The sequence below is a fragment of the Lepidochelys kempii genome, chromosome 1 (genome assembly GCF_965140265.1).
Source record: "Lepidochelys kempii isolate rLepKem1 chromosome 1, rLepKem1.hap2, whole genome shotgun sequence".
In the NCBI taxonomy this organism is placed as follows: domain Eukaryota; kingdom Metazoa; phylum Chordata; order Testudines; family Cheloniidae; genus Lepidochelys; species Lepidochelys kempii.
The window spans coordinates 242,679,520-242,704,803 of NC_133256.1; the positions used below are offsets into that span (position 1 = coordinate 242,679,520).

Genomic DNA, 25,284 nt, shown 5'->3' on the forward strand with positions numbered 1-25,284 from the left:
GCCTAATGTGGTAAGCTCCCATTGCAGTGGAAGGGCTTACTGTATTTCTCGCCTTGGAAAAGGGAGCAGCTTCCCTGGGTGAGTGGCTATGGATGTTTATTTGGACTGAGCCAACAAGCTTTCTTTGTGTTGGGTGCACAAAGTAATATGAACATTGTAGCCTTTGAAAAGAAACAAAGGACTCTGAAGCATGGGATATATGTGAAAAGTTGCAGCCTTTGCCTTGGATTTCATCTGGGCGACAAGGCCAAGAAATCAGATCTTGTTTATAAGGTGAAAATTTCAGCTGATAGTATTTGTGGCTTTTCAGATTTTTTCTCCTTTCTAGTTATATAACTGAAAGAATATTTTCCCTGTGCTTTAAGTTAAGTAAAAACAGTTGGGCTAGTCTTTTCCTTCTTACAGTGGTACTCAATCTAAATTACCCAAATAAGCAAAAACAAATACAGAACCACTTTCCCCCTTACTAATTAAAGGCTAGGTAGTTTGTCAATTCAGAAAACTTTTGGATTCTTTGGCTGGAGTTTTGTGACACATTTATATAAATTGAAAACAGACGTCTGCTTTGTAAAGTTATCAACGGTTTGGCAGGAATGTAGGAAATGCCAGATACAGAAATAAAAGGATTAAGTGATCCACTCGACAGCAGTAAAAGTCCCCATTAACCACAAGCATGCACTCTTAATGACTCTTTTTTTCTGAATAGCCGTTTTTGTTTGATCCCAGAACAATGTGTCTCCTTAAAGGGAAGGGGGAAAAGATTACGGAATCTTTTTGTTGTGACAGACCAAATTATATGAAAAGAACAGATACAACAACCTCTAACAGGGCGCAACCCTGCACGATGCAGAGTACTCTGGCCCCGATGTAGCCAAGCATTTACACATTCTTAACTTTAAGCACATAAGTAGAAAGTTAATGATGTGTTGAAATGCTTTTCTGGATCAGAGCCAAAGTGCTCAGCATCTTGCAGGATGGAGACCGTATGGGTTTTTTTCATTTTAAAAACGATTTGTTTAAACTCATATTGTATGGTGCAAAGGGAGGATTTTTTTATATGCTTATTTTCTATGCATTCGTTATCTATCATGGCAAAAGCCAGATGAATGGACACCTTCACTGCTATACAGAGAGGGTGAAATTCATCCTACACAGAGGCCGAGGTACCACTTAAACCCATAACATGGAGCTTAAGTGATTCATAGGGCCTTGTGAGGGGTCTCTGTAGTGGGATAAATTTCACAGGCAGAGAAAAGAATAGCATAGGATTTGATTTTCTGTAGCACCTTTTACTTTCAAAATATCCCAAATGACTTCATAAAGTAAAGCATTAGATACTGGTAGAACAATGTCTGCACAAACACTGGGTCCACTGTGCACTCAGTAGTGGCTCACACACAACCTTAACAGAGTTTTCCTCAATAGAAAATATATCAGCCAAGCCACAGGAGTTATCCTCTTCTCACAAACAAAATGCCATGGAGTCTTTTAACTTCTACTTGGATAGCTACCAAAAGCCAGGAGAAAAGATCTTGGTTTAGCATCATAAGCAAAAGACATCTACTGTCTCTAGCTACGCTTATCTGTAAATAAATATCTAAACAAATTGGACAATGTGTGTTAAAATGAATACGGACAACTTACTCCTTTGGCATCCATCTACAATACAGAATCTTCCTGTTTCCAGTTTTAAAATAGCTACATTTTTCTGAAAGGGGTAAAACTATGTACACAGTACTGTGGTCAACAAGTTATATATATATGATTTGGTTCAAGAAGCATGCTTATACTGTCAGTACAATGTAGAGTTTCAAATCAAAGACTCTACCCAAACTCTGGACTGATGTCCCTAAGATATAGCAGCATTCGGTTTGATCGTTTGGTGGGAAGGGGAAATGTTTTAATCTCCAAAAGCTATTAATCATGCAAAGTTTCTGATGAATTTAACTTATCCATGATACCCTCTGCCCCGTTCAGACAAACACACAGGGCTATTTCAGCACATTCACACCTATGGCCCACAGTCTGAATCTGAGAAGTTCAGAAGAGAGGGCAGACTGACATCTCTCCCTCCTCAGGATAGGTGGTCTTGGTAAACCTGGGCTAAATCATTGCAATAACTGTACTAGACATCTTGCATGCTCCTCTATGTACTGTGTAGTCTGACCTAGGAATAAGCTCTAGATTTCAGTTAACAGGCCTCGAGGCATTCAATCTTTTCTTTGAAAGTGTAGCCATAACATACTTACAGTGCACAGAGTATGGAAGTTTTTATTAGACAGAGGTGCCGTACTGCCTGTTATATATCCTTACATTTGAAGGGATACAGCAAAAAGGACATTCTCTCCTATTCTTCCTGCAGTAACAAACTCAGGGTTATGTGTGCACATGTATGTGTGTTCATGCGTATTCACTTCTCCTATATATTTACAAACTGTTATATCTTTTTTTAACGGAATTCTTCAAAAAATCTGTATGAGAAATTCTGGTATGAATACTCCATATTACTCTGTTTTTGCAAGTTAAATCTCACCAGTTCTGAATATATAGACATGAGTTAGATATCTCCATGATGCAGAGCTTTAAAAGAAATATTAAGCTCAAAGGGAGAGGCATTCTGAGCCATGACGATCATGGGCTACAAAAGGATGGGGATGTGATTTTTCATTTGAAGTGAGTCTATTAGTGATTGCTTTTTTACTGAGAAAGCTGTTTGCACGGTTTAGCTATCCTTTGTCTGATATTTATACAAGGCAAGAAAATGATGCCATTCAAGTTTCTTTCAGAGTATGTAAACAAAGCCAGGGGTTCATTAACTCATTGTTATCATGTAGTGCTTCCTGTGAAAATTCATCTTCTGGCCCCTTGCTGTCAGTACTGTGGCCAAAACGGGAAATGGAAAGTTTTTTTAAAATGGGACTACTCTAAAAAACCAAAAGATTCCATCTTGTGGATTCCAAAACAAATTTACTCAAGCCCAGATCACTGGGAACAGCTGTCTGGATAGACAGGTTATTTCCAAAGGGGAAGGAGAGGCAGATTCGTACATGTTAACAGCAAATTCATTTCTCCAAAATACTGAAGTTTCCTTTTCTCGAAACTCCAGTGGTAGTGCAATCTAATGAAGTGCACAGCAGGCTTCCTCCAAAATAAGTAGATATAAACATACGAAACTCTGCAGAATTTGACTCTGACGTCCCTCAGAATAATTTTTCCAATGTCCTAGTGTAAATAAGACTATTAACGGATATGTTTTAAATACTGCAGGCCTGGTTCTCCACTGATTTTCCCTGGTGTAGTCATTTATGCCTGTGCAAAGTGGGCAGAAAATGTTATCAAATCGGAGTTCTCCATTACACCAGTGGCAGAGTTTTGTATGCATTTTGCGCAGGTTCAGAGGTCTATACTTCGTGCAAGGCAACAGAGAATCAGGCTGTGTATCTAAGTTCAACTTTATTACAGGTTGCAATAGCTCTAAAGCTGTGGTCTTAGTAATAATTGTTTTTTTTTAGCGCTTCTTAACCTGAAGGATTCAAAAACACTTACAGAACTCACACAGCCACTGCTTTAAAGCAGCTGCCTTTGGGATGGAACACAGAGCCTGTTTAACAGCCTCATTGTGCAATGGTTTTTAAGAGGGGACATGAACCACAACAGAAAGAATGTAATTACCCATGTTATAACTTGGTCAGGATATAGGAGATAATGGGCTGACTTAGGGCATTTGAGGGTGGGGGGCAAATGTGGCTTTATGCACCCCCTTGATCTTAGAGGCTGATCTGCACTTCTCTATGTTAGGATGTTTCGGAATGGTCCTCACCAACTGGGGATCAGAGAAGTTCAGGAGCACTTCAGCCAACTGTAATGAATAATGCAAGAACTCTTTTTGCCTTTTGGATCAAATTTGTGTTTTCAATGGTTCTATACAATATTGACCTACTCTTTTATTTCTCAGGAATGCCTTGTTCTTCACATATTAGTCCAAACCAGTAGTACTGACTGGTAAGGTCAGGGGTGGCCAACCTGTGGCTCCGGAGCCACATGCGGCTCCTCAGAAGTTAACATGCGGCTCCTTGTATAGGCACCGACTCCGGGACTGGAGCTACGGGCGCCAACTTTCCAATGTGCCGGGGGGTGCTCACTGCTCAACCCCTGGCTCTGCCACAGGCCCTGCCCCCACTCCACCCCTTCCCACCCCCTCCCCTGAGCCTGCCATGCCCTCGCTCCTCCCCCGCAAAGCTTCCTGCACGCCACAAAACAGCTGATCGGGAGGGGGAGGCGTTGATCAGCGGGACTGCCGGTGGGCAGGAGGCGCTGGGACCTGGGCGCTGGGGGAGCTGATGGGGGGCTGCTGACATATTACTGTGGCTCTTTGGCAATGTACATTGGTAAATTCTGGCTCCTTCTCAGACTCAGGTTGCCCCCCCGCCCCAGGGTAAGGTTATCATGGTGAATTCTCCGTTACCAATAATGTGTAGCCGGTACAAGGCAGAATTTAAGTACTGTAGCCTTTTGTTACCTTTGATACGGAGCCTTATTCAAAGCAACATTTAGAACAGTACAGCTAAAATACGTTGTGGTAAGATAATGTTGTTTTGTAACCAACCCAATACTAAGGCCAGGTCTACACTAGAAAAGGGTTGCTGGCATAGCTATACAGGCAAACCCTCGTACTGCAGATGCAGCTTACATGGGGGAAAAACCAATGCTTTATAATAGTTTATACTATTATATTATTTATACTAAATATTACTATTATATTATTTATACTAAATAATAGCTTATACCGGTTCCCCACGTGCCACAAGCTATACTGACAAAAGCACTTTTCTACTAGCATAAACAACAGCTACACGAGAGCGTCTGCTGGCACAGAAATGCTGTTAGAAAGGAGTCGAACCATTAACTGATATTACTATATTAGCAAAAGATTTTTAGTGTTGTCCTCTTTGTTCCTAGCCTATGATCGAATGTAAAAAATAACAAGGGGCCAGACTCTGAGCTGAGGAGCATTTGGTGCAACTCAGCAGGTGGCCTTAAGCCAACTTCGCTCCCTTGATTTTGGATCCCCAGTTCCCTGGTGCAATTTAGAGCAGCCTAAGGGCTGTATTAAGTTGTACAAGCAGCTGATAGCCCTACTGAGCTGCCCCAGCAGCCGACGTCCTAACCATGCCCCCTCTCGCCAGTCATGAGCCCCACAACTTGCTGACCACAAGGATGGGAGTGGGGGAACGGAGTGACATACATATCACTACTGTCCCTCTGTGTCACCAGAGGATCCCTGCCTATGGATGGAGGCACTTGGTTTTGAGCACCTGCAGGCCAGCAGGCTGGTGGAAAGGCATCTTAATGGAGCTAAGGATCTGGCCTAATGTTGCTAACTTTCTTTCTTTGGCTAGCTTCTTTGCAAGATTGTCTGAGCCAAAGTGGTGTGTCTTCCCAAAAAGTAAACTCGCAGCTAGCAAAAAAGTAACAAATAGCACATCAGAACCAAAAAACAACCAGCACCTCTGCCCTAAAACCCAAAGAGGTCCTGGTGAGAGCTTAACATCACTCTTCATTACCACTGAGTAGACAATCTGCTGCTGTAACAGGGCAGTAGGGCAAGGAGGGGGGAGTATTTTAATTTTATCGAAGCTGTTAGACCTCAATGTTAAACTTACTTGAGCAGATTTCCAAGATTGAAGAGAGCGCGATTATGCTGTGGGTTTAACTGAAGAGCTCTTCTGTAGTATTCCTTTGCTTCCACCAAGTCTTTGGTCAACGTGCCGAGGTTGTTCAGGGCACTCGCATGACGAGGGTACAATCTGGGAAAGGGGACATTTCAAATCATAGTAATTCAGATACTGCCAAACAAAGCTATCAGCTTTAATACTCTCTTTTCCCAATACCAGACGAGGCTACTGCAGTTATTCTCCTTTCTGTAAGTGAAATAAACTTCTGATCAATGCTGACGTATTTCTCCTCCCCTGCAGCAGCTGAGAAAGAGTTGGGAGTCTTGAAGCAAAGACACCATGTGCAAGATAGTCGTTCTAAAGAAAGGATGGAGGGAAAATGTGCTCAGCCTCCAGAGAAAAATGCAAATAAGACCTATTTTTACAGCTCTCCCGGCAGCTGGGGTGAAGGAGGATGTTTATTATATAGCTTGTCCTCCTAGCAAAAGACAGAGTGGTTATAGTTGGTCAAAATTTTTCATTTGCATTTTTTTTGACATTTTTTCCGTCAAAATGGAAATTTTCATGAGGAACATTCATTTCTGTTTTTTTTTTCCATTTGTTTCCACCGAAAACCAAGAAAACCCTCCTTTCTAACATTTTTCCATTTTCACCAATAAAAGTTGAAATAAAACTCAGGGACGATCTCAATTTCAAAACAAAACATTTCATTCGAGTCATTTCCCACTTACAAAATCAGCTGTAGAAGAACATTATCCAGATAAAACAAAATGATCAAACTTTGGAAATACACTTTTGTCTGTGAGTATGAATTCTCCTTAACGTCTAGTTAATATATAAACTGAATGGTAAAAAATTAGCAGTTCAAAATAGAGCCTTAACTCAGCCTTTCTGTGTTGCAATAACATTGCACAACATGCCAAATTCATCTGTTGTGAAATTTTACTGAATTCACAGCATTTTGTGGTCCAACACCAATCTCAACTTTCAATTGAAATTGGGCTCCTAAGTCAGTATTTTGGTTTGTTTCCCTAAAAAGTGAGAAATGAAATGCGGGTTCCTAGAGAGAGAAGATAGTGAAGGTGTAAGTTTATTATTATTATTATTATTATTATTATGAAATAAACACATTACAGTAACACCCAGAGGCCTCAATCAACTTCAGGGCCTTATTGTGCTGGGCATGGTGCTCCCAGATAGTTTTTCCCCTCTCTCTTTAGCCTCTCACCTCTGACTGCTTTTTCTGCCTACCTCCTGTCACCTTCTTGCCTGAATTCATAAGAATCTGATTTGGGAGCTTTAATCCAGATAAACTGAAGTTTAATTTAAACACTGCACAGCTGCTTCTCCAGCCCTGCTCTCTGTAGCTCTTTCAGAACTGATTTTGCTGGTGGGGTGTCTTTTATGAGCCAGGGTTTTCATATTTCAAGTTCTGAAATAGAGAACGCTGCCAGATGGAGGGTGAGTGGAAAAGGGGAAGGTACAGCAACACCACACCAGGCCACCCTTACTTCTGCATTGCTGCTGCTGCTGCTGGCAGTGGTGCTGCCTTCAGAGCTGGGTGGCCGGCCAACAGACACGGCTCTCCAGCCGCCCAGCTCAAAATCACGGACATTTGTTCATATTTCAAAAATCAGCCTGGATGGAGATCAGAGAACCAAAAAAGAGATCGTACCGGGGAAAACCCGGACATATGGTAACCCTGTTATGAACCCTAAGGAGGAAGGACGGTCCAATGGTGAGGATGCTGGTTTGGGACCCAGCTCGAATTCTAAGTTCCACCACAGACTTCCAACATGACCGTGGGCGCTGTGGTTAGTCTCTTTGTGACTCAGTTCCCCATCTGTAAAATAGGGGTAATACTACTCTCCAACTTCACAGGAGTGCTGTGAAGATAAATACATTAAAGATGGAGGTGCTCAGATACCATAATAATGGGGGCCACATAAGTGCCTCCGTTAAACAGAACACTGACTTTATCTGGTAATTTCCCTATTTTTCACCCCATGTTTTCTCATGATGTCATGAATGACAGCCTGGGGATTTTCTTTTCTTAAGTACCAGGAAAATGTTTGTATTTTGTCACTGATTTTATATTCTAGTTTTACACCAGTCTCTTTCTGGGTCTGTGGCATATGAACAATTCTGGCAAGAGGCCTGTTTGTGGGAGGACCTGGAAAGGTATGAGGGAACTCAGACAACTAGTGATGCAGTTCTGGTGGAAAACATAGGTAACTTTCTACAAATATGCATGATCCAATGTCTCAAAATCATTTTATTCCTACACCACAATCCCTAATGTACAGGTACTAATAGCTGTGTAACTGATCTCTCAGTATTTCCTGGATGCAACCATATACATTTTAAAAACATAGTCTGTTATTTAACTGCCACTGTACTACAACTGATGGCTAAATATTCTGCCAACATTCCTCGTGTTCATCCATGAGAGACTTTGGTTGCTGCAACTACTCAGTTGCGAAAGTTTACTTGACAGTTCGTGGATGTATAAGCCCTTATCTTGCACATCTAAATAGTCCATCGGCACCACCATTCACCAACTGTACAATTATTTACCTCTCATTCAGTGCGCTTTTTCCCTAATGGGTCTTCTAGCATATAAACAATGAGTTACAAATGAAGTTACAAATTGCGGCTGACCCTAACATAGCTGCACTGGGGCACGGAAGCCCATCATCTCCCCGTACAACCAGCCTGTAGTCCCCCTTTAGGTGTGGAAGGAAGGGCAGGCTCCACCGAACTGCTACTTCCACCCCATGAGCAGGTGGGCAGGGACTGGGGGCTGCGGGGGAAATGAGTGAAGCCCTGAGTCAATCCCCCAAATGCACTAGACAGCAGAACTGAATGGACACAAGATGGTACATGCTGTAGGAAACTCCTCATCCCAAGAACTACAGGGCAACAGGGATGAATCAAGTCTCAGCAGCTTTCTTGGGCTGCTTCAGGGATGGCACAGCTATGCTGCCACTCCATACATGGGACTCTGGGATAAGGTTCAATGTAGCCACCAAACAGACAGACCGACAGACATCTTAGAGCTCAGTTTTGTTTCCATAGGTGTCCATGGGAATTTTGCCATTGATTTCATTGGAAAAAAGTTCAGGGACTTTCTAGGTCAATTTTTTTTTCTATTTCTGCTTCAAAACAAACCTGTGCATTACTTTATAGTCAGTGCTCACAAAGCAGGAGATGGTTTTAACACCTGACACCATGTTGTGTTTAAGTGGACCAAAGACTTAAGACACTTATTGGAAAAGTCTGAAATACATTAACATTTTACAGCCCTTTAACTAGTGTTTTTCCCCTCAAACTTTCAGAAATAAATTCTCCTCTGGCCTAGGAGTGTTCACATGAAATTTTAGTCCCAAGGGAATTTTCTGGGCAAATTTAGAAGGGAATGAAAACTCAAGTTGAAAATACAGAGCTGGTTTCATCCTTCAACTGTGTAACTCCTACCAGCGGCTCCATAAATAAAGGACTTGAACTCGCATTAAAGCCTCTGCCATCAAATGAAGTAAATTACAGTATGCAGTCACTTCTTCCAGCTGTACTAGGCTGTACTTCATGTGCTTTAGATTTACTTATGGTCATGTGGCCCTTTACAAAAAATAATATACCCTAAGGACCAGCTCCTGAGCCAGTGTGAATTGATTTAGCCCCATTAAAGTCAACGGAGCTTTACCAATTTATACCAGCTGAGGATTTGGTCCTAAATTTAGAGCACTTTTGTCGAAGCCATTTGTAATTTTACCAGCAATAGAAAACCAGAGCAGTCGCACACACCACATCCAAACAAGCATTAGGAGAAGAGATAGCAGCAGAGAAAAACCAATGTGTAGTGAGATGACATGGTGTTCAATGGGTTCATGAGAAAGGGTCTGATCCTGCCACTCTTAGTTATGTTGAATACTGTATTCTGCAAGTAGTGCTATTGAAATCAAGGAGTAAGATGCTACTCAATGCAATAAGGGGGCAGGAAGGGACACAGTCCGGCCCTAAGGGGATCATGGTCTTATTCCATCTGCCTTCTGTGCACGAACTCCAGTGTTTTCAGTATCAACGTCAGGGAGGTAAATGAGAGATTAGAACATAGTCCTTGGCTAGACTTGAGAGAACACTGTAAGCTTGCACTCAGGTTACACCTCATGGCTTAATCGATTCAAGGCCTCTAAAAACAGTCCCACAAAGTTTGCAGATCATTTGCATGTACAAAAGGGTTCTAGGTTTTTATTATTAATTATTATTATTATTATTAATTAAACTGAGACACCTGCCAATTTTGCATATTTTTAAAAAGAAGATTTTCAAAATGTAGCCCAGTGTCCCCCTTTGTCAGTCTGTCTTGTTTAGAACATAAAGTTCTTTATGGCAGGGGCATTCTCGTCCCATGTGTTTGTACAGCAATGGGGTCTCACTCTCAGTTGGGGCCTCTAAGCACTCCAGTAATAGTAACAACAGTGCACAGAACACAGACTTTGTTTTATAAATAGCTGTGGCAGTTTGAGATGCTGAGAGTCAACTGTTCAAATTTACATGTTGTCCTATAGCTTCTTTTATGACACAGAGCTTTCCATCTGGATGGACCCCTCCACCTGCACGTACATCATCGGTAATGGTAACAGTCTGCAGGCAACATCCCTCTTGCTATGTATCTGATTAGGCAGAAATTCCTCTAGGCTTCACATAATCAAATGCAAGTGCTGCATTATTTATGAAAGAAAGCTGAATTTCATTAAACTTCTCCCTACAAAAAGCAGCTTATGTGAAAAATCAATTTTCCCCTTCTTTTAGAAACCCTAAGTATTTTCTTTAAGAATCTGCTTTCGTTGGCAATTACAGCAGAAGTCCTGACACAGCACAATTCACTTAAAACCTCCCCCATAAAAGTGTACTTTAAATAAGGTCGGGCATTGAGTTCTGAAGCAAAAACAAGTGGCATGTTTTCTCGTGGCAAAATGAATAATTCAGATAGCTCCTCCAGTGCTGCTGCAATTGTCAGAATAAGTTTAAGCAGCCATGTCTTTAACTATTACAGGTATACACTACATGAAACTCCTGCTAGTAATTATCCTCCAGTTCTTTTAGGCTAGCAATATTCCCTCTAATACAGTCAAACAAAAGCCTCACTGACTGGCACAGACAAGAGATTTCTACTTTCTCACAGAAGACACAGAGCATAAAACGCAAACAGATTTTCAGTCTTTAAATACCAATGACCTTTTACTTTTGATTTAATGTATTTATTACCTAGCATATTAGTAAAAACTGTTCAGTGGCTCACTTATTTCTGTGGTAAAAGACAGTTCTGAAAGGGAAGGGGGGAAAGGGAATTTGTTGTCATGGATACAATCTATAATCCACCAAGAATTTTAATTTAACTTTTAATTCAAATATTGGGAAACCACTTAAACAAATGACAAGTCCTGTTCATGGTACTGCATTTAAAGGGTTCTTGATCTGCCACCAAAGATATTAAAGGGGGAAAGGGCATTATCTTGACAACTCCCTACCCGCTTCTACTGAGTTCTTTATATTTTTCCATGGCCATAAGCCTGAAAGTGCAGAAAGCAAAAGGGAATGTGACTATTCACACTTGCCCAAGGAAACAGACAATGAGTTTAGGGGAACGGTAAGGCAGAAGCACGAGGGTCTCAGGGATCTCACAGCTGCCAGTGGCCTCAGGTATGACAAAGGAACCTGTCAGAGGAGATCAGAGTCTTAGGGCTTGTCTACATTACCCGCTGGAACAACGGGCAGCGATTGATCCAGCGGGGGTCAATTTATCGCGTCTAGTCTAGGAGAGACTAGACTATCAACAGGAGAGCGTCAGCTGTCGAATTACCGCAGTGAAGACACCACGGTAAGTAGATGTAAGTACGTCGACTCAGCTACTTTATTCACGTAGCTGAAGTTGCGTAACTTATATCGATCCCCCCCGGCCCCAGAGTAGACCAGGCCTAAGATAATTTCAGTCTCAAACAATGCCCTGGCCCTGCAAGGCTGTTGTAAGAAGGGACTGCTTTAGCACAGCTAAAAAAGAAAGAAAGAAAAAAAAAAAAAGAAGTGCTGGCCGCCACTTCCCGCGACTCCCATTGGCTGGGAACGGCAAACCGCGACCACTGGGAGCTGCGGGTGGCCATGCCGGTGGATGGTCAATGTAAAGACTGTCTCGTGGCCTGCCAGTGGATTATCCTGATGGGCCACGTGCAGCCCACGGGCCGCAGGTTGCCCACCAGCGCTCTAGAGCACTGGTGATTCTGTGAAGCCTGTTTGTGTTGTCACAAAAAAATATTTCAGTGGATTTCAGATTCAGCCATTTATCATGAAAGCCAGTGGGAGAAATCAGTAACTAATTTCATTGGCTAATTCTAGGTTGCCCTGTTTTATATGCTCCTTTTGACTAAGGAACTTAGCAAAAATGTGAACTTTTCATCTTCAAAACAGCCATGATTAATGGATCACCACAACACTCTTGCGAGGTAACTAAGTATGATTACTCTTATTTTATGGATGGGGAAACTGAGGCAGAGTTTAAGGGACAGCCTGTGGCAGGTCATATCTTAGATTTGCAGGATGTCCCTTTGTATCTTCTCTCCCAGTTCACACGACTGGGTTCTTCCAATCCACACATAACCTCCTTGAAGTCAACACTCAGCACAAGTAAGAATGAAGGGAGTACCACTGACTTCAACGTGCTTTAGTGTGGTAGAATCAGGCCCTAGTTAAATAAGCAAAAACATTTGCTGGGAGGATGGCAAGTCTTTTTAGACATGCTTCCCGCACTCTCCCTATACGCACCTTAATATTTTATTGACATCATTGTGCCAACAAAAGTAAGAATGTTACATTAATAGATCATTCAAGCCAAATGTTTACATTACACATTTATATACACCACTATATTATTTCAAACCAATTCTAATATTACATCACATTCACTTCCATGCACCTTATTAAGACTGTGCGACAGATTGATTTAAAACTATACTTAATAAAATCTGAGGAGTAAGGGTACTACATGGAACAATCCTGCTCTGGCAAGGAGAGGCTCTATGACGAAGGCTACGATTTTGTCACCGATATTTTTAGTAAAAGTCACGGACAGGTCATGGATAAAAAAGAAAAATTAATGGAAGCCGTGACCTGTCCGTCAGTTTTACTAAAAATATCTGTGCCAAAATGGGGATTTGTGGGTCCCCACACAGCCTGCAGCAGGGCAGCTGCGGGGCAACTAGGAGTTCCAGGAGCCCACACTGCAGGTTGGGTGTTGGAGCTCCAGGGTCCCCCACTGCCCACGGCTTGGAGCTGTGGGGGCCCCTGCTGCCCGCAGCTCTGGGAGTCTCCCACCAGCCGCAAGGGCTGGGAGCTGCTGGGTTCCCCCACGGTGCCTGGAAGCTGTGTGGTGCCCCCGCTGCCTGCAGGGGCCAGGAGCTGTGGGTCCACCAGAAGTGGCGGGGGTACACGACAGCTCCCGACCTCTGCAGGCTGAAGTCACGGAAGTCACTGGAAGGCATGGATTCCATGACTTCCGCGACCTCCATGACTAAATCGTAGCCTTGTGTATGACCTAACACCAGTATGGTCTCGATCCAACAGACTGTGCCACATGGGCAAAGAGGTTTGCAACTCACAGGATCAGGGTCTTTTCCAAATTTGTCTCCTAGGAACATTTTAATATTTTTGTAAAGGACAAAAGCATATATTGAAATATTGAGAGGTATCTTCTGTCTCTTTAACCACAGTGCATTAATGGTTTTCCAAATTTAGTTCATTCCAGCCTTAAAAAAAAATCACTGCAGACTGGTATTCTCAAAGGAGCCTAAGGGAGTTAGGCACACAAACCCCATTGATGATTATTGTTAGCTGAGTGTCTAACACACTTAGGCTCCTTTGGAAATTCCAGCCATAGTCCTTTTCAGTGGATGTATTAAATCTGTCAGATCCTTGGCTGCAGCCAAGCAGCACGCAGCCCTGCCCAGCCCAGCAGCTGTGTGTGCAAAGGTGGCCTGTCTGCTCGCCTGATTCTAAGCCAGGCACTGGTCCATTCTCAGGTGTAAGTTACACCAGCCGATGGTAGTTGCAAGGGAAAATGGCTTTGTGGGTAAACTCAGGCACTGGAGATTTGTGTTCAACTGCCACAGATTTCCTGTGTGACCTTGGATAAGTCATTACTCTGTGCCTTGGCTCCTCATCTTTCTCCCACCTTTTCTCTATCTATGTAGAGTGCAAGCTCTTCAGGGCAGGGATTGTCTGTGTATTGAACAGTGTCCAATACAATGGGATTCTGATAGCAGTTGGGACTTCTATGTGCTATTGTGTTAAATTTAATAGAGTGCCAACATGGTAGCCAGGAGTCAGTGGGGTGTTGAATCATAGAATATCAGGGTTGGAAGGGACCTCAGGAGGTCATCTAGTCCAACCCCCTGCTCAAAGCAGGACCAATCCCCAATTTTTGCCCCAGATCCCTAAATGGCCCCCTCAAGGATTGAACTCACAACCCTGGGTTTAGCAGGCCAATGCTCAAATCACTGAGCTATCCCTCCCCCCCAACCATCCTCTGCTATGCCAGCAGCAGGAAATGGGGGTGGTGTAGGAATCACTACGCTGGTTCTATGCCACCAGAAAATTCTTCTTTTCCTGGCGTGATCCTTTCATGTCTGGCTATACCACATTTTTTGGCAGAGCCTGCCAGCAGCCAGCACAGAACAGCCATACTGCATCCCAATATCCAGGGGAGTGTTTTCCCCAAAAGAAAGAAAAGAGAAGAGAGAAGCAAAATATATCTAATCTAAAGTCGGCAGAAGCAGCATGATTCTTCAAGCTTGGCATCCATAAAAAGCATACCCAAGAGCATTAAGTTACACAACCAAGTTTGTACTATACTAAACCCCATTTCACTTTATGAATTTTCATGACATTTTAAGAACCTGCTGGGGAAAAAGAACTTGCAGACTGAATACAGAGGAGATAAAAAAGAAGGATTTTATGTCAAACAGTATTGAGGATAAAAATAAAAACTAATTTGCTAAACTCTAAATTCCCAGTGATGCTGAGCTATTAGGCACATGCTGTAATAAGAACAGTTCTTCAGGTCCTCTCATTTGTAAATAAACGACAAGAATTCATACACATTACACTTTCCCACTGAAAATCCTCAAAGCATATCTAACTTTTTTCTAGCCCCCTTTCTAAACAAAGTAATCCACTAGATGAATGAAAATGCATTTTTGATCATTCCCAGCTCCTGAAGAATCCGTACAAAACTTCTAAAAAATTGAGCTCTAACAAAAGGCTATGCAGCCATGATATGCCTGACTAATACAAAGAGAGAACAGTTTAGATATCACTACATAATCCAAGAAAACTTTACAAGTATAACAAAGTGCAGGACATTATTGGCTCAGCTACGCAGCCAAATTATTGGGGACTATATAACAAAACATAAGAATGGCCATACTGGGTCAGAACAATGGTCCATCTGGCCCAGTATCCTGTCTTCTGACAGTGGCCAATGCCAGGTGCCCCAGAGGGAATGAACAGAACAGGTAATCATCAAGTGATCCATCCCCTGTCGCCTATTCACAGCTTCTGGCAAATAGAGGCTAGCGACACCATCCCTGCCCATCCTGGCTAATAGCCATTGATGGACTATCCTTCATGAATGTGTCTAGTTCTTTTCTGAACCCTGTTATAATCTTGGCCTTCACAACATCCTCTGGCAAAGAGTTCCACAAATTGACTATGTGTTGTGTGAAGAAATACTTCCTTTTGTTTGTTTTAAACCTGCTGCCTATTAATTTCATTGGGTGACCCCTAATTCTTGTCTTATGAGAAAGAGTAAATAACACTTCCTTATTTACTTTCTCCACACCCATCATGATTTTTTAGACATCTATCATACCTTCTCTGAATCATTTCTTTTCCAAGCTGAAAAGTCCCAGTCTTATTAATCTCTCCTCATATGGAAGCTGTTCCAGACCCTTAATAATTTTTGTTGCCCTTCTCTGTACCTTTTCCCATTCCAACATACCTTTTTTGAGATGGGGCAACCACATCTGCACACAGTATTCAAGATGTGGGTGTACCATGAATTTATGTAGAGGCAATATGATATTTTCTGTCTTATTATCTCTTTCCTAATGATTCTCAACATTCTGTTCGCTTTTTTGACAGCTGCTGCACATTGAGTGGATGTTTTCAGAGAACTATTCACAATGACTCCAAGATCTCTTTCTTGAGTGGTAACAGCTAATGCATACCCTTTCATTTTGTATGTATAGTTGGGATTATGTTTTCCAATATGCATTACTTTGCATTTATCTACATTGAATTTCATCTGCCATTTTGTTGCCCAGTCACCTAGTTTTGTGAGATCCCTTTGTAACTCTTCGCAGTCTGCTTTGGACTTAACTATCTTGAGTAGTTTTGTATCATCTGCAACTTTTGCCACCTCACTTTTTACCCTTTTTTTCAGATCATTTACAAATATGTTGATTAGGACTGGTCCCAGTACAGACCCCTGGGGGATGCCACTATTTACCACCCTCCATTCTGAAAACTGACCATTTATTCCTACCCTTTGTTTCCTATCTTTTAACCAGTTACTGATCCATGAGAGGACCTTTCCTCTTATCCCATCACAGCTTACTTTGCTTAAGAGCCTTTGGTGAGGGACCTTGTCAAAGGCTCTCTTAAAAACTAAGTACACTATACCCACTGGATCACCCTTATCCACATGCTTCTTGACCCCCTCAAAGAATTCTAGTAGATTGGTGAGGCATGACTTCCCTTTGCAAAAATCATGTTAACTCTTCCCCAACAAATAATGTTTATCTAGGTGTCTGACAATTCTGTTCTTTACTATATTTTCAACCAATCTGCCTGGTACTGAAGTTAGGTTTACCAGCCTGTAATGTCAGGATCGCCTCTGGAGCCTTTTTAAAAATTGGCTTTACATTAGCTATCCTCCAGTCATCTGGTAGAGAAGCTGATTTAAATGATAGTTATACTAACTGTGGTATGTAACCTATCTTCTGTCTCTTTAATCACAGTGCATTAATGGTTTTCCAAATCTAGCTCCTTGCATCTTGCCTGTGTAGACACAACCAAATCATGACTGTCATGTTATGAAACTCGTGTGACTTCATGTGATGAAGTCCTGGAAAGACTTGGACTTTAGCAAAGTTTGGTAACTTTGGTTAGAACATAGTGTAGTCCCATCCACACTCCTATTCTGCCAGTTATTCTGCATCCACCTCTTCATCTCTGTGGCGTTAGTGTGGGCATCCAACCTATCTGGCACTGGTCCAGCTCTTACACCAAACAGACCCAATGGGGTAGGAATCCTATACACAGACAGAATCAGTTCAACTTGACAGACAAGAGGTCTGACAGTCAAGTAGTCCTGTCTATCCGTTCTGGCCAACCTACAGTCAGTGCTGGAACAGAAGAGGAAGAAAGAGGACAAAAAGGTAAGCCACTTATGCACCTTCTCATATTCTGGGGCTGACTGGGGTCCTCCTCAGCCCTTAGCATAATTCAGAATATGATGGAGCAGCTGTGGGGCTACTCTATGATACATATATCTCCATGAGACTGTAACCCTAACCTGGAAATAGCCAGGGTTCCTGATTGGGCCAAGTGTCCACTCAATACTGCTAACAGTGTTCAGACAGTCCTAACCCCATGTCCTCACAAGACAAAAGCTGGACCGGAAGCAAGTCTTCCACTGTCCCTAGAGGAGCCTTGGCAAGATTGGAGAAAGCAAATATCTTCTATGATGATACAGTAGGAAGCCATGGCCACCCAGTGACTCCTGAAGTGATCCACTCAAAGACATTACTGGGAGAGATCCAAAAAACTTCATAAGGTAAGCACAGAAGTCTCATGGATTGTTGAGGAGAAAAATATGGTTGTGGGGAGCAGGGAAAACGCATGTGAACCCAAAATCACAAATGAACTTGAGTCTCTCCAAAATAATTGTTATCCATTGGCAATAATCTTCAGGAACTCATGGATAACAGGTGCAGTTTCAGAGGATTGGAGGAGGACAAGCAGGACCGGCTCTAGGCACCAGCAAAGCAAGCATGTGCTTGGGGTGGCACATTTCCAAGGGCGGCATTCCGGCCACCCTTTTTTTTTCCCCGGCCCTGCTCAGTCAACCAATGAGTCCCCGCCCTGGCCCCCCGCCGCCGGGGGAGCGGGGTAATGCGGCTCCTCTCCCCCTGCCCGCCCCTGCCGCATGTGTCACAAGTGGCAGAGGAGCCAGAGCAGAGCAGAGCCTGAGATTGGGGCAGGACCCGCGGCCAGTAAGGGACCCGCTGTCCCAGGCAGCTCGGCGCTGGGCATGTGCCCCTGGTCCGCCCCCCTCCCCGCGGCTGACCCACCCCCCAGCCACTCCGTCAGTTACTGTCCCTCTGCGGGGGTGAGGCCGGGTCTGAGATTGGGCTTAGACGGGATGTACAGCCCCAAGCACCTCACTCCAAACACTGCTATAGCATTATGCATTCTTTTAACGTTACCAGTATCAGTGGCTTCTGGTGAGCGCAGTTTCTCAAAACTGAAATTACTAAAAAATTATTTGAGGTCCACCATGTCTCAAAATTGTTTGTCAGGACTTGCATTAATTTCAGCTGAAAGTACCAATGCAAAAAAATTAGATTTCACTGAATTATTAAAAGACTAGGCAAGTATAAAAACCAGAAAAATTCAGTTCATATAAATTATTTTAATTTATGAGAAACCGGGCGCATTGGAAGACATTAACGTTTTTCATTACAGTGTACAGTTGAACCCAAATTGTTTGTAATTGTGATTTTGTTAAAATTAAATGAGTACACTAGTAGGAAATTATATTTCACTAACTACAAATTCTCTGTTTTCATTTTTTTTATTTGAAACAGTCAAAAACAAACAAACAAACAAACAACCATTGCAAAGTGCAAACGTGTAAAAGCCAAAAAAGAGGGGAGGCGGCCAAAAAATATTTTGCTTGGGGCAGCAAAAAATCTAGAGCCAGCCCTGAGGACAAACATCCTACCTTTAAAAGAGGAACAAAGAGAACCCTAGGGATTATAAATCAGTCAGCCTAATTTCAATACATAGAAAGATACTGGAACAAATTATTAAACAATCCATTTGTAAGTACCTAGAGGATAATAGGGTGATAAGTAATAAACAACACAGATGTGTCAAAAACAAATCATGCCAAATCAACCTCATTTCCTTCTTTGACAGGGTTAGTGGGCCTAGTGGATGGAGGGGAAGCTGTAAACATGATTTATCTTGATTTTAGTAAGGCTTTTGACACAGTCCCACGTGACTCATAAGCAAACTAGGGAAATATGGTCCAGACGAAATTACTATACATAATTCTGAAATAACTTACAACAGGTTAAAAGACTGTACTGAAATAGTAGTTATCAATGGTTTGCTGTCAAGATGGGAGGACATACCCAGCGGGGCCCGCAGGGGTCTATCTTGGGTCCAGCAGTATTAATCATTTTCATTAATGACTTGGATAATGGAGTGGAGAGTATGCTTACAAAAATCTGAACACCAACCTGGGAGGGGTAGCAAGCATTTTGGAGGACAGGATTAGAATTCAAAAGGACCTTAATACATTGGAGAATTGGTCTGAAATCAACAAGATGAAATTCAATAAAGACAAGTGCAAACTACTACATGTGGGAAGAAAAAAGAAATCAAATGCACAAATACAAAATGGGTAATAACTGGCAAGGTGGTAGTACTGCTGAAAAGAATGTGGGGGCTACAGTGGATCAAAAATGGAATATGAGCCAACAACGTGATCAGGTTGAAAAAAAGGCTAATATCTTTCTAGGGTGCATTAACAGGAGTGTCTCATCTATGCCATGGGAGGTAACTGTCTCACTCTATTCAGCACTGGTGAGGCCTCAGCTGGAGTACTTTCTCTAGTTCTGGGCACCACACTTTAAGAAAGATGTGGATAAATTGGAGACAGTCCAGAAGAGAGCAACAAAAACGATGAAAGGTTTAGAAAATCTGACCTATGAGGAAAGGTTAAAAAAACTGGACATTAGTCTTGAAAAACAATGACAGAAGGAGGACCCAATAACAGTCTTCTAATATGATAAGGGTTGTTATAAAGACAATGGGGTTCAATTGTTCTCTATATCTAATTAGACAGGACAAGAAGCAATGGCTTAATCTGCAGAAAGGGAGATTTAGGAAAACGCTTTCTAACCATAAGGACAGTTAAATACTGGAATAGGTTTCTAAGGGAGGTTGTGGAATCCACCATCACTGTCAGGGATGGTCTAGGTTTACTTGGTCATGCCTCACAGCATGGGGATGGACTAGATGACCTCTCAAGGTCCCTTTCAGCCCCACATTTCAATGATTCTCTTATTTCCCATTGCCTGCACTTCGTATTTAAAATCAAATTATTGCACAGAGAGAGAGAGACTGTTTTATAATAAGACGCCAGGTGAATGGAATGGTCTTGAAGCACCGAGTCCTAATATGTAGAGATGTTTTCTCCACTGAAAATAAAATCAATAGAGCAGTGACATTTTAGTTTTTATCGCACTGCCACAAGGCAACAGGCCATTCCTGTACCAGACGGGGCCGTGCCATAGCAGAGGTGTCTGGAATGCTACAGATCCTCTTACAGGACCCTGCAGAAGGATCCTTTGTATTGTTGTTCATGGTCCCATGTATATCCCTTTGTTTTGAATAAATAAAACTATGGCCTTGCTTGATACTTGGCCAGTATAAAGCAGAGCAAGAGTGTGGGGGTGGAATGTACTGTATTGCATGTTTTCCACAAAATAAATTTTAAAATAAACTCCCTTGGTTAAAGCAATGTGCCTAACACTCCATTGCACTTCATTGTGACAACTGTTAAGTCTATGGCTCAGGTTTTTACCAGGCATCCTTTTCAGCCAGCAAAGGTTATTACATCACTTAGCAATTAGCTCAAGTTATCTACATTTACTAATGCAGTCTATTAGTTTATTCTTTCCAAATATGGCTTCATCAAACCCCAAACGACAGAGATAGCCGATAACTCTGGGTGTCATAAGGACATTCAAAGCATCAGGAGTGAACGCAACCATGTCTATAACAGGGTAACAGCGCAAATTCTAACTCATTGTATAAACAGGCTAACAAATGGTGTTGGTATTGTAAATCTTTCCAGAAATAAAGTGCAGCTGGTGTCCCAGGCCACCTGCAGTTTGTGCTGAAAGGAGTTCTTCTATATACATATTATATATTAAATAAAAGGTCATGTGAACAAGATTTTGTTTTAATACATACAGTGTGCAATTTACCACAGTTTAAATAACCCCAGATACTGCTGATTTAAAATACATAAAAAGTCAGTGGGTAAGTGTGTGGGAAAGCTTAGCAGAAAAACAGTCTCAGTAATATTCCCTATGGTTTTATTTTTAAGTGGGGGAGGGAATAGAGTGGTGCGACTGGTTAATGTCCAACCCACCACAAATGATGTTATGGCACAGCTTTTTCTCAAAATGGGGCAGCAGAAAATATGGCTATGGCACATATACCTATGCCCCCTTCGTTTGAGCCTTTCTCCTGCAAGATCTCATTACATGTCATGGTACTGCAAGTCAGTATTTCCACTGAAATTTCCAGGTTCCATTATGTGAATGAAGCCCTAAGTGACTGCACTTGGGTTCTGCAAGGCCCAGATGCTTCCTCCCCTGCAATACTAGTATTTCCAACCAGTAAGCCAGTCTGTTTGCCTCCTAGCTCTTCCTCCACCCAGAACTCTCCCCCTGAGTCAGATGTTCTCCCTAAGGTCTATGGGACAACCACCTCAGGAGTCCTCTTCGCTGCCCAGATGTTCTCGAGGTGCTCCACTTGGTGGGAGGAGGTCAGAAAAGAAAGCCCAAAAGGGCTGTCTGAATTTCTCTCTCACACTCACACACACAAAATACATATGGGTGTGTCTGTATATTCCCCCTCATTTTACATTTATGTAAACACACACACACTCAAAAGATATGAACACCAGAGTTACAGACTCACCGGTCTACCAGACACCAAGAGAAACGGGAAGTAACCAATCAGACAGCAGCAGAGATCGCCAAAAAAAGGCAAATACTGTACTGTGCCTGTACTGCATCTTAAAGGTAGGCACCTCTGGGCTGCCTCTCCCCAACCCCACCCTCATGCGCGGGGCAGCCACTTAAAGCAAGACACCGGGGCGGCCAGCGCACGCACGCGCACACACACCCCCGCTGCCGGGAGGGGGAAAAGCTTGCAGACTCATGCCAGGGCTGAGTAAGGAGCAGCTCAGCTGTTGCTGACACATGGCCTGGCATCTCAGCTGCTGGATCTGGAGTCCGAACTGTGCTTTATTCAGAGTTATGAGCAACCTCCGTTCCCGAGGTTGTCTGTAATTCTGCAGGTCTACTGTGTACATATTTGTTTTCAAATTAAGTTATAGACACAGGAGAGAGTTATCTCTGGATCAGAGATGATACAATGATCTGCAAATGGACAAAAAATATTATTTTATACACACACAATGTATATACATATGAATACTTTACATTGCAGGGGTGGCCAAACTGTGGCTCGCTAGCCACATGAGGCTCTTTTACCATTAAAATGCGGCTCGCGGAGTCCCCTCCACTGCATTCTCCACCTATCAGACTGGAGTGGGAGGCTCAGGACCTCTGCCCTGCAGCAAGATGGTGGGGTAAGGGCTTTTGCCTAGTGGAGAGGGGGGTTTCGGGGCTTCAGCAGGAGCTGGGCTAAAGCCCCAAGCCCCGTCAGGAACCTCCTGCGGGGCTGACGCTCTGAGCTCTGGCCCTTGGCAGGAATGCCCTGGCTCTCAAACTTCTGAAGATTGTCAGATGCGGCTTGGAGCGCTAGTAAGTTTGGTCACCCTTGTTATGTTGTATTATATAATATCAAATACCAAATATTTTATACACACACACACATATATAAAATTAAAGTTCAGATTGGAAACAGGAACCAATTCATTTCTTTGTCCATGTTTCCCATGGGAGATAGCAGCACCGTGGAAAGTAGCTCTGGATTGCTTCAGGATGCCTAACTCCCTATGCCTGCTAATATCATCTCTGTCCCTCCCTCCCCTGCCTTCCCCATTTTCTTCCCCCATTTCATTTTTTGTGAGTATTCACCCAGCAGCAAAGATCAATTATAAATAATGTATTCAGTTATAAATAAATTATTTTTGTCCATTTCCAGATCATTTTATCATCTCTGACCCAAAGATAACTCTCTCCTGTGTCTATATCTTAATTTGAAAACAACAATATACTCTGCTAAAAAAGGGTAAGGACCAAATTTCAGAGACAGCCTCCAAATCTGAATGTCCAAAAATTCTGGGGTTCAATTTTGGGTGTCAAAATTTTTGCCTACCTCAAAACTTAGCTTGGGCTGCACAAAATGTAATTTGTGCAACCAAACTGAGCAAAGCCTCTAATTACATGACAATTCCTTAACACAAATGTGTTGATACACACAAACCAAAGATTCAGGGGGGACAAAACTCAGCCAACAAAAACTTCATGTCTAAAACTTCGTGTCCACAATTTTAGCCCTGGAAATACAGAGGATGGGATGAGGCCACTTTGAAAACTTAGTTTTGAATTACCACAATTTTTCAAGTTTGCATTTTTTCCTTTGTTGCCAGAACACTTATTAAAGAGATAATACCACTTTCCTAGAATTGATTTTTAAAACTCTGCTATATTCACCCATGTGCATAAGCTTACATTCATTCCTGATGAATAATAAAAACGTCTCCTCAGCAACACAGAGTTTAGGAAGAACGGAAAAACACCAAAATTCAACAGCGATCAACAACAACAAGTAGTATTCATTAGCACATTGTAAATATTCATCACATCAGCATGAAATTGAGTGACCTGATATTCTCTCTCTCTCTCACGCAGGTGATCAGACAAGATTTATTTCATGTAAGACGAATATTTTTTGATCTCTGTCAACAGGGGGGTCTCAAGCAGAACTAGCAGAAGTAGAAAATCTGCAACAGCAGCAAGCCTTTAGACTAGCCTTAAAAGGTAATTTTCCTTACCCTATTACCATATCGTATTTTTATTACCTTAATTTATTTTTATTTTGTGAAGCAACAAGTTTCTTCTGGGGCCACTACAGCATGATTGAGAAACTACCAAAGAGGTCGATTACAGTGATGTGCTTATTGTTCCATTGCAGGTTAGCTAAAAGGTTTATAACCCATTACTACAATTCCAGAATGCCAACTATTCATGAACTCTGGTTTATACATATGTTAGTTTGCATCCCCAAAGGGCTGTGCTTCCAGGTTAGATTTAATGTTCATTTCCGAACCTGACACAAAGGAGAGACTTTTGCACACTTATGCACATACAGAGTTAAGCTTTTCTTTAAAATGATCGTGTTCCTCTATATTTTTACATTTGGTCTCGGTTTTCATGTTCCCCAGCTACAGCACAGTATATAAATACACAGGTTTCAGAGTAACAGCCGTGTTAGTCTGTATTCACAAAAAGAAAAGGAGTACTTGTGGCACCTTAGCGACTAACCAATTTATTTGAGCATAAGCTTTTGTGAGCTACAGTTCACTTCATTGGATGCATACTGTGGAAACTGCAGAGTATGCATCCGATGAAGTGAGCTGTAGCTCACGAAAGCTTATGCTCAAATAAATTGGTTAGTCTCTAAGGTGCCACAAGTACTCCTTTTCTTTTTATAAATACACACTAATTCACAAAGCCAAGATAAACCAGAACATTTCATGATTGGGTCCTCCACATTGAGTGCTTAATGAATTTTCTAAAGAGTGATCTGCAGCCATTTTAAACAAACATTCATCTTAAGAGGTGGTCAATGGGACTTCTGTCCTTTAGAAATATATTGTCCTGCAGGTTTATCATCAGAAAATACATTCTTCTGTGTCATTGATTAGTTACATTGAAATCAATGGAGCAACACCAATTTATGCCAGCTGAGGATCTGGGAATAATAGGAATGTAAACAAATGGTTAAAACACTGAGAGTTAGGATTCCTGAGACCTAGTCCTGACTGCCATTGATTTACTGTGTGACCCAGGTGCCCTTCAATCTACTCATCTGTATAACAGTTATAATATTACTTACCTCACATGGGTGTTACGGTACTTCACTAAATAGTTGCACAGTAATTAAACATTGGCTGAAAGGTGTTGTAAGTGCTAAGTTTTATTATTATTAATAGTAATTTTGTGAGTAGTTAAGACATCCAAGTACACTGTGACATCATGATAATTTTTGTTTAGCAAATTTTTATACTTAATCTCAATATACATTAAAAATGCAACAAAAACTATATCAATTGCAATTTGCCATAAAACTCTGAAAGCAAGCTAAAATGATCAAGGGGCCACCAACACTGCTCCTTACGCAAAGGAGCTGCTGTACGGTGATGCAAGGCTCTCCTTTTCCCAACTCCAAGCAATTGCATACCTGACCTTTGCAGTGCTCCCCACCATCACTGACACAGGAGGAAGGGACCACGATTGCTGATCTCTCAGTCTTTATATGGTAGCCTTCTGTGCTA

General features: G+C 42.1%; 1 protein-coding gene across 5 annotated transcripts in view; it reads right to left on the reverse strand.

The window, feature by feature from the left end:
• TMTC1 (transmembrane O-mannosyltransferase targeting cadherins 1) overlaps window positions 1-25,284 on the reverse strand; it is a 179,670-nt gene that overhangs the window by 23,571 nt on the left and 130,815 nt on the right. For all 5 annotated transcript variants that reach the window (XM_073321270.1, XM_073321264.1, XM_073321263.1 and 2 more), the window contains one exon: window positions 5,664-5,807. In XM_073321270.1, coding sequence (XP_073177371.1) covers window positions 5,664-5,807 — 144 coding nt within the window. The remainder of the gene's footprint in view (window positions 1-5,663; window positions 5,808-25,284) is intronic.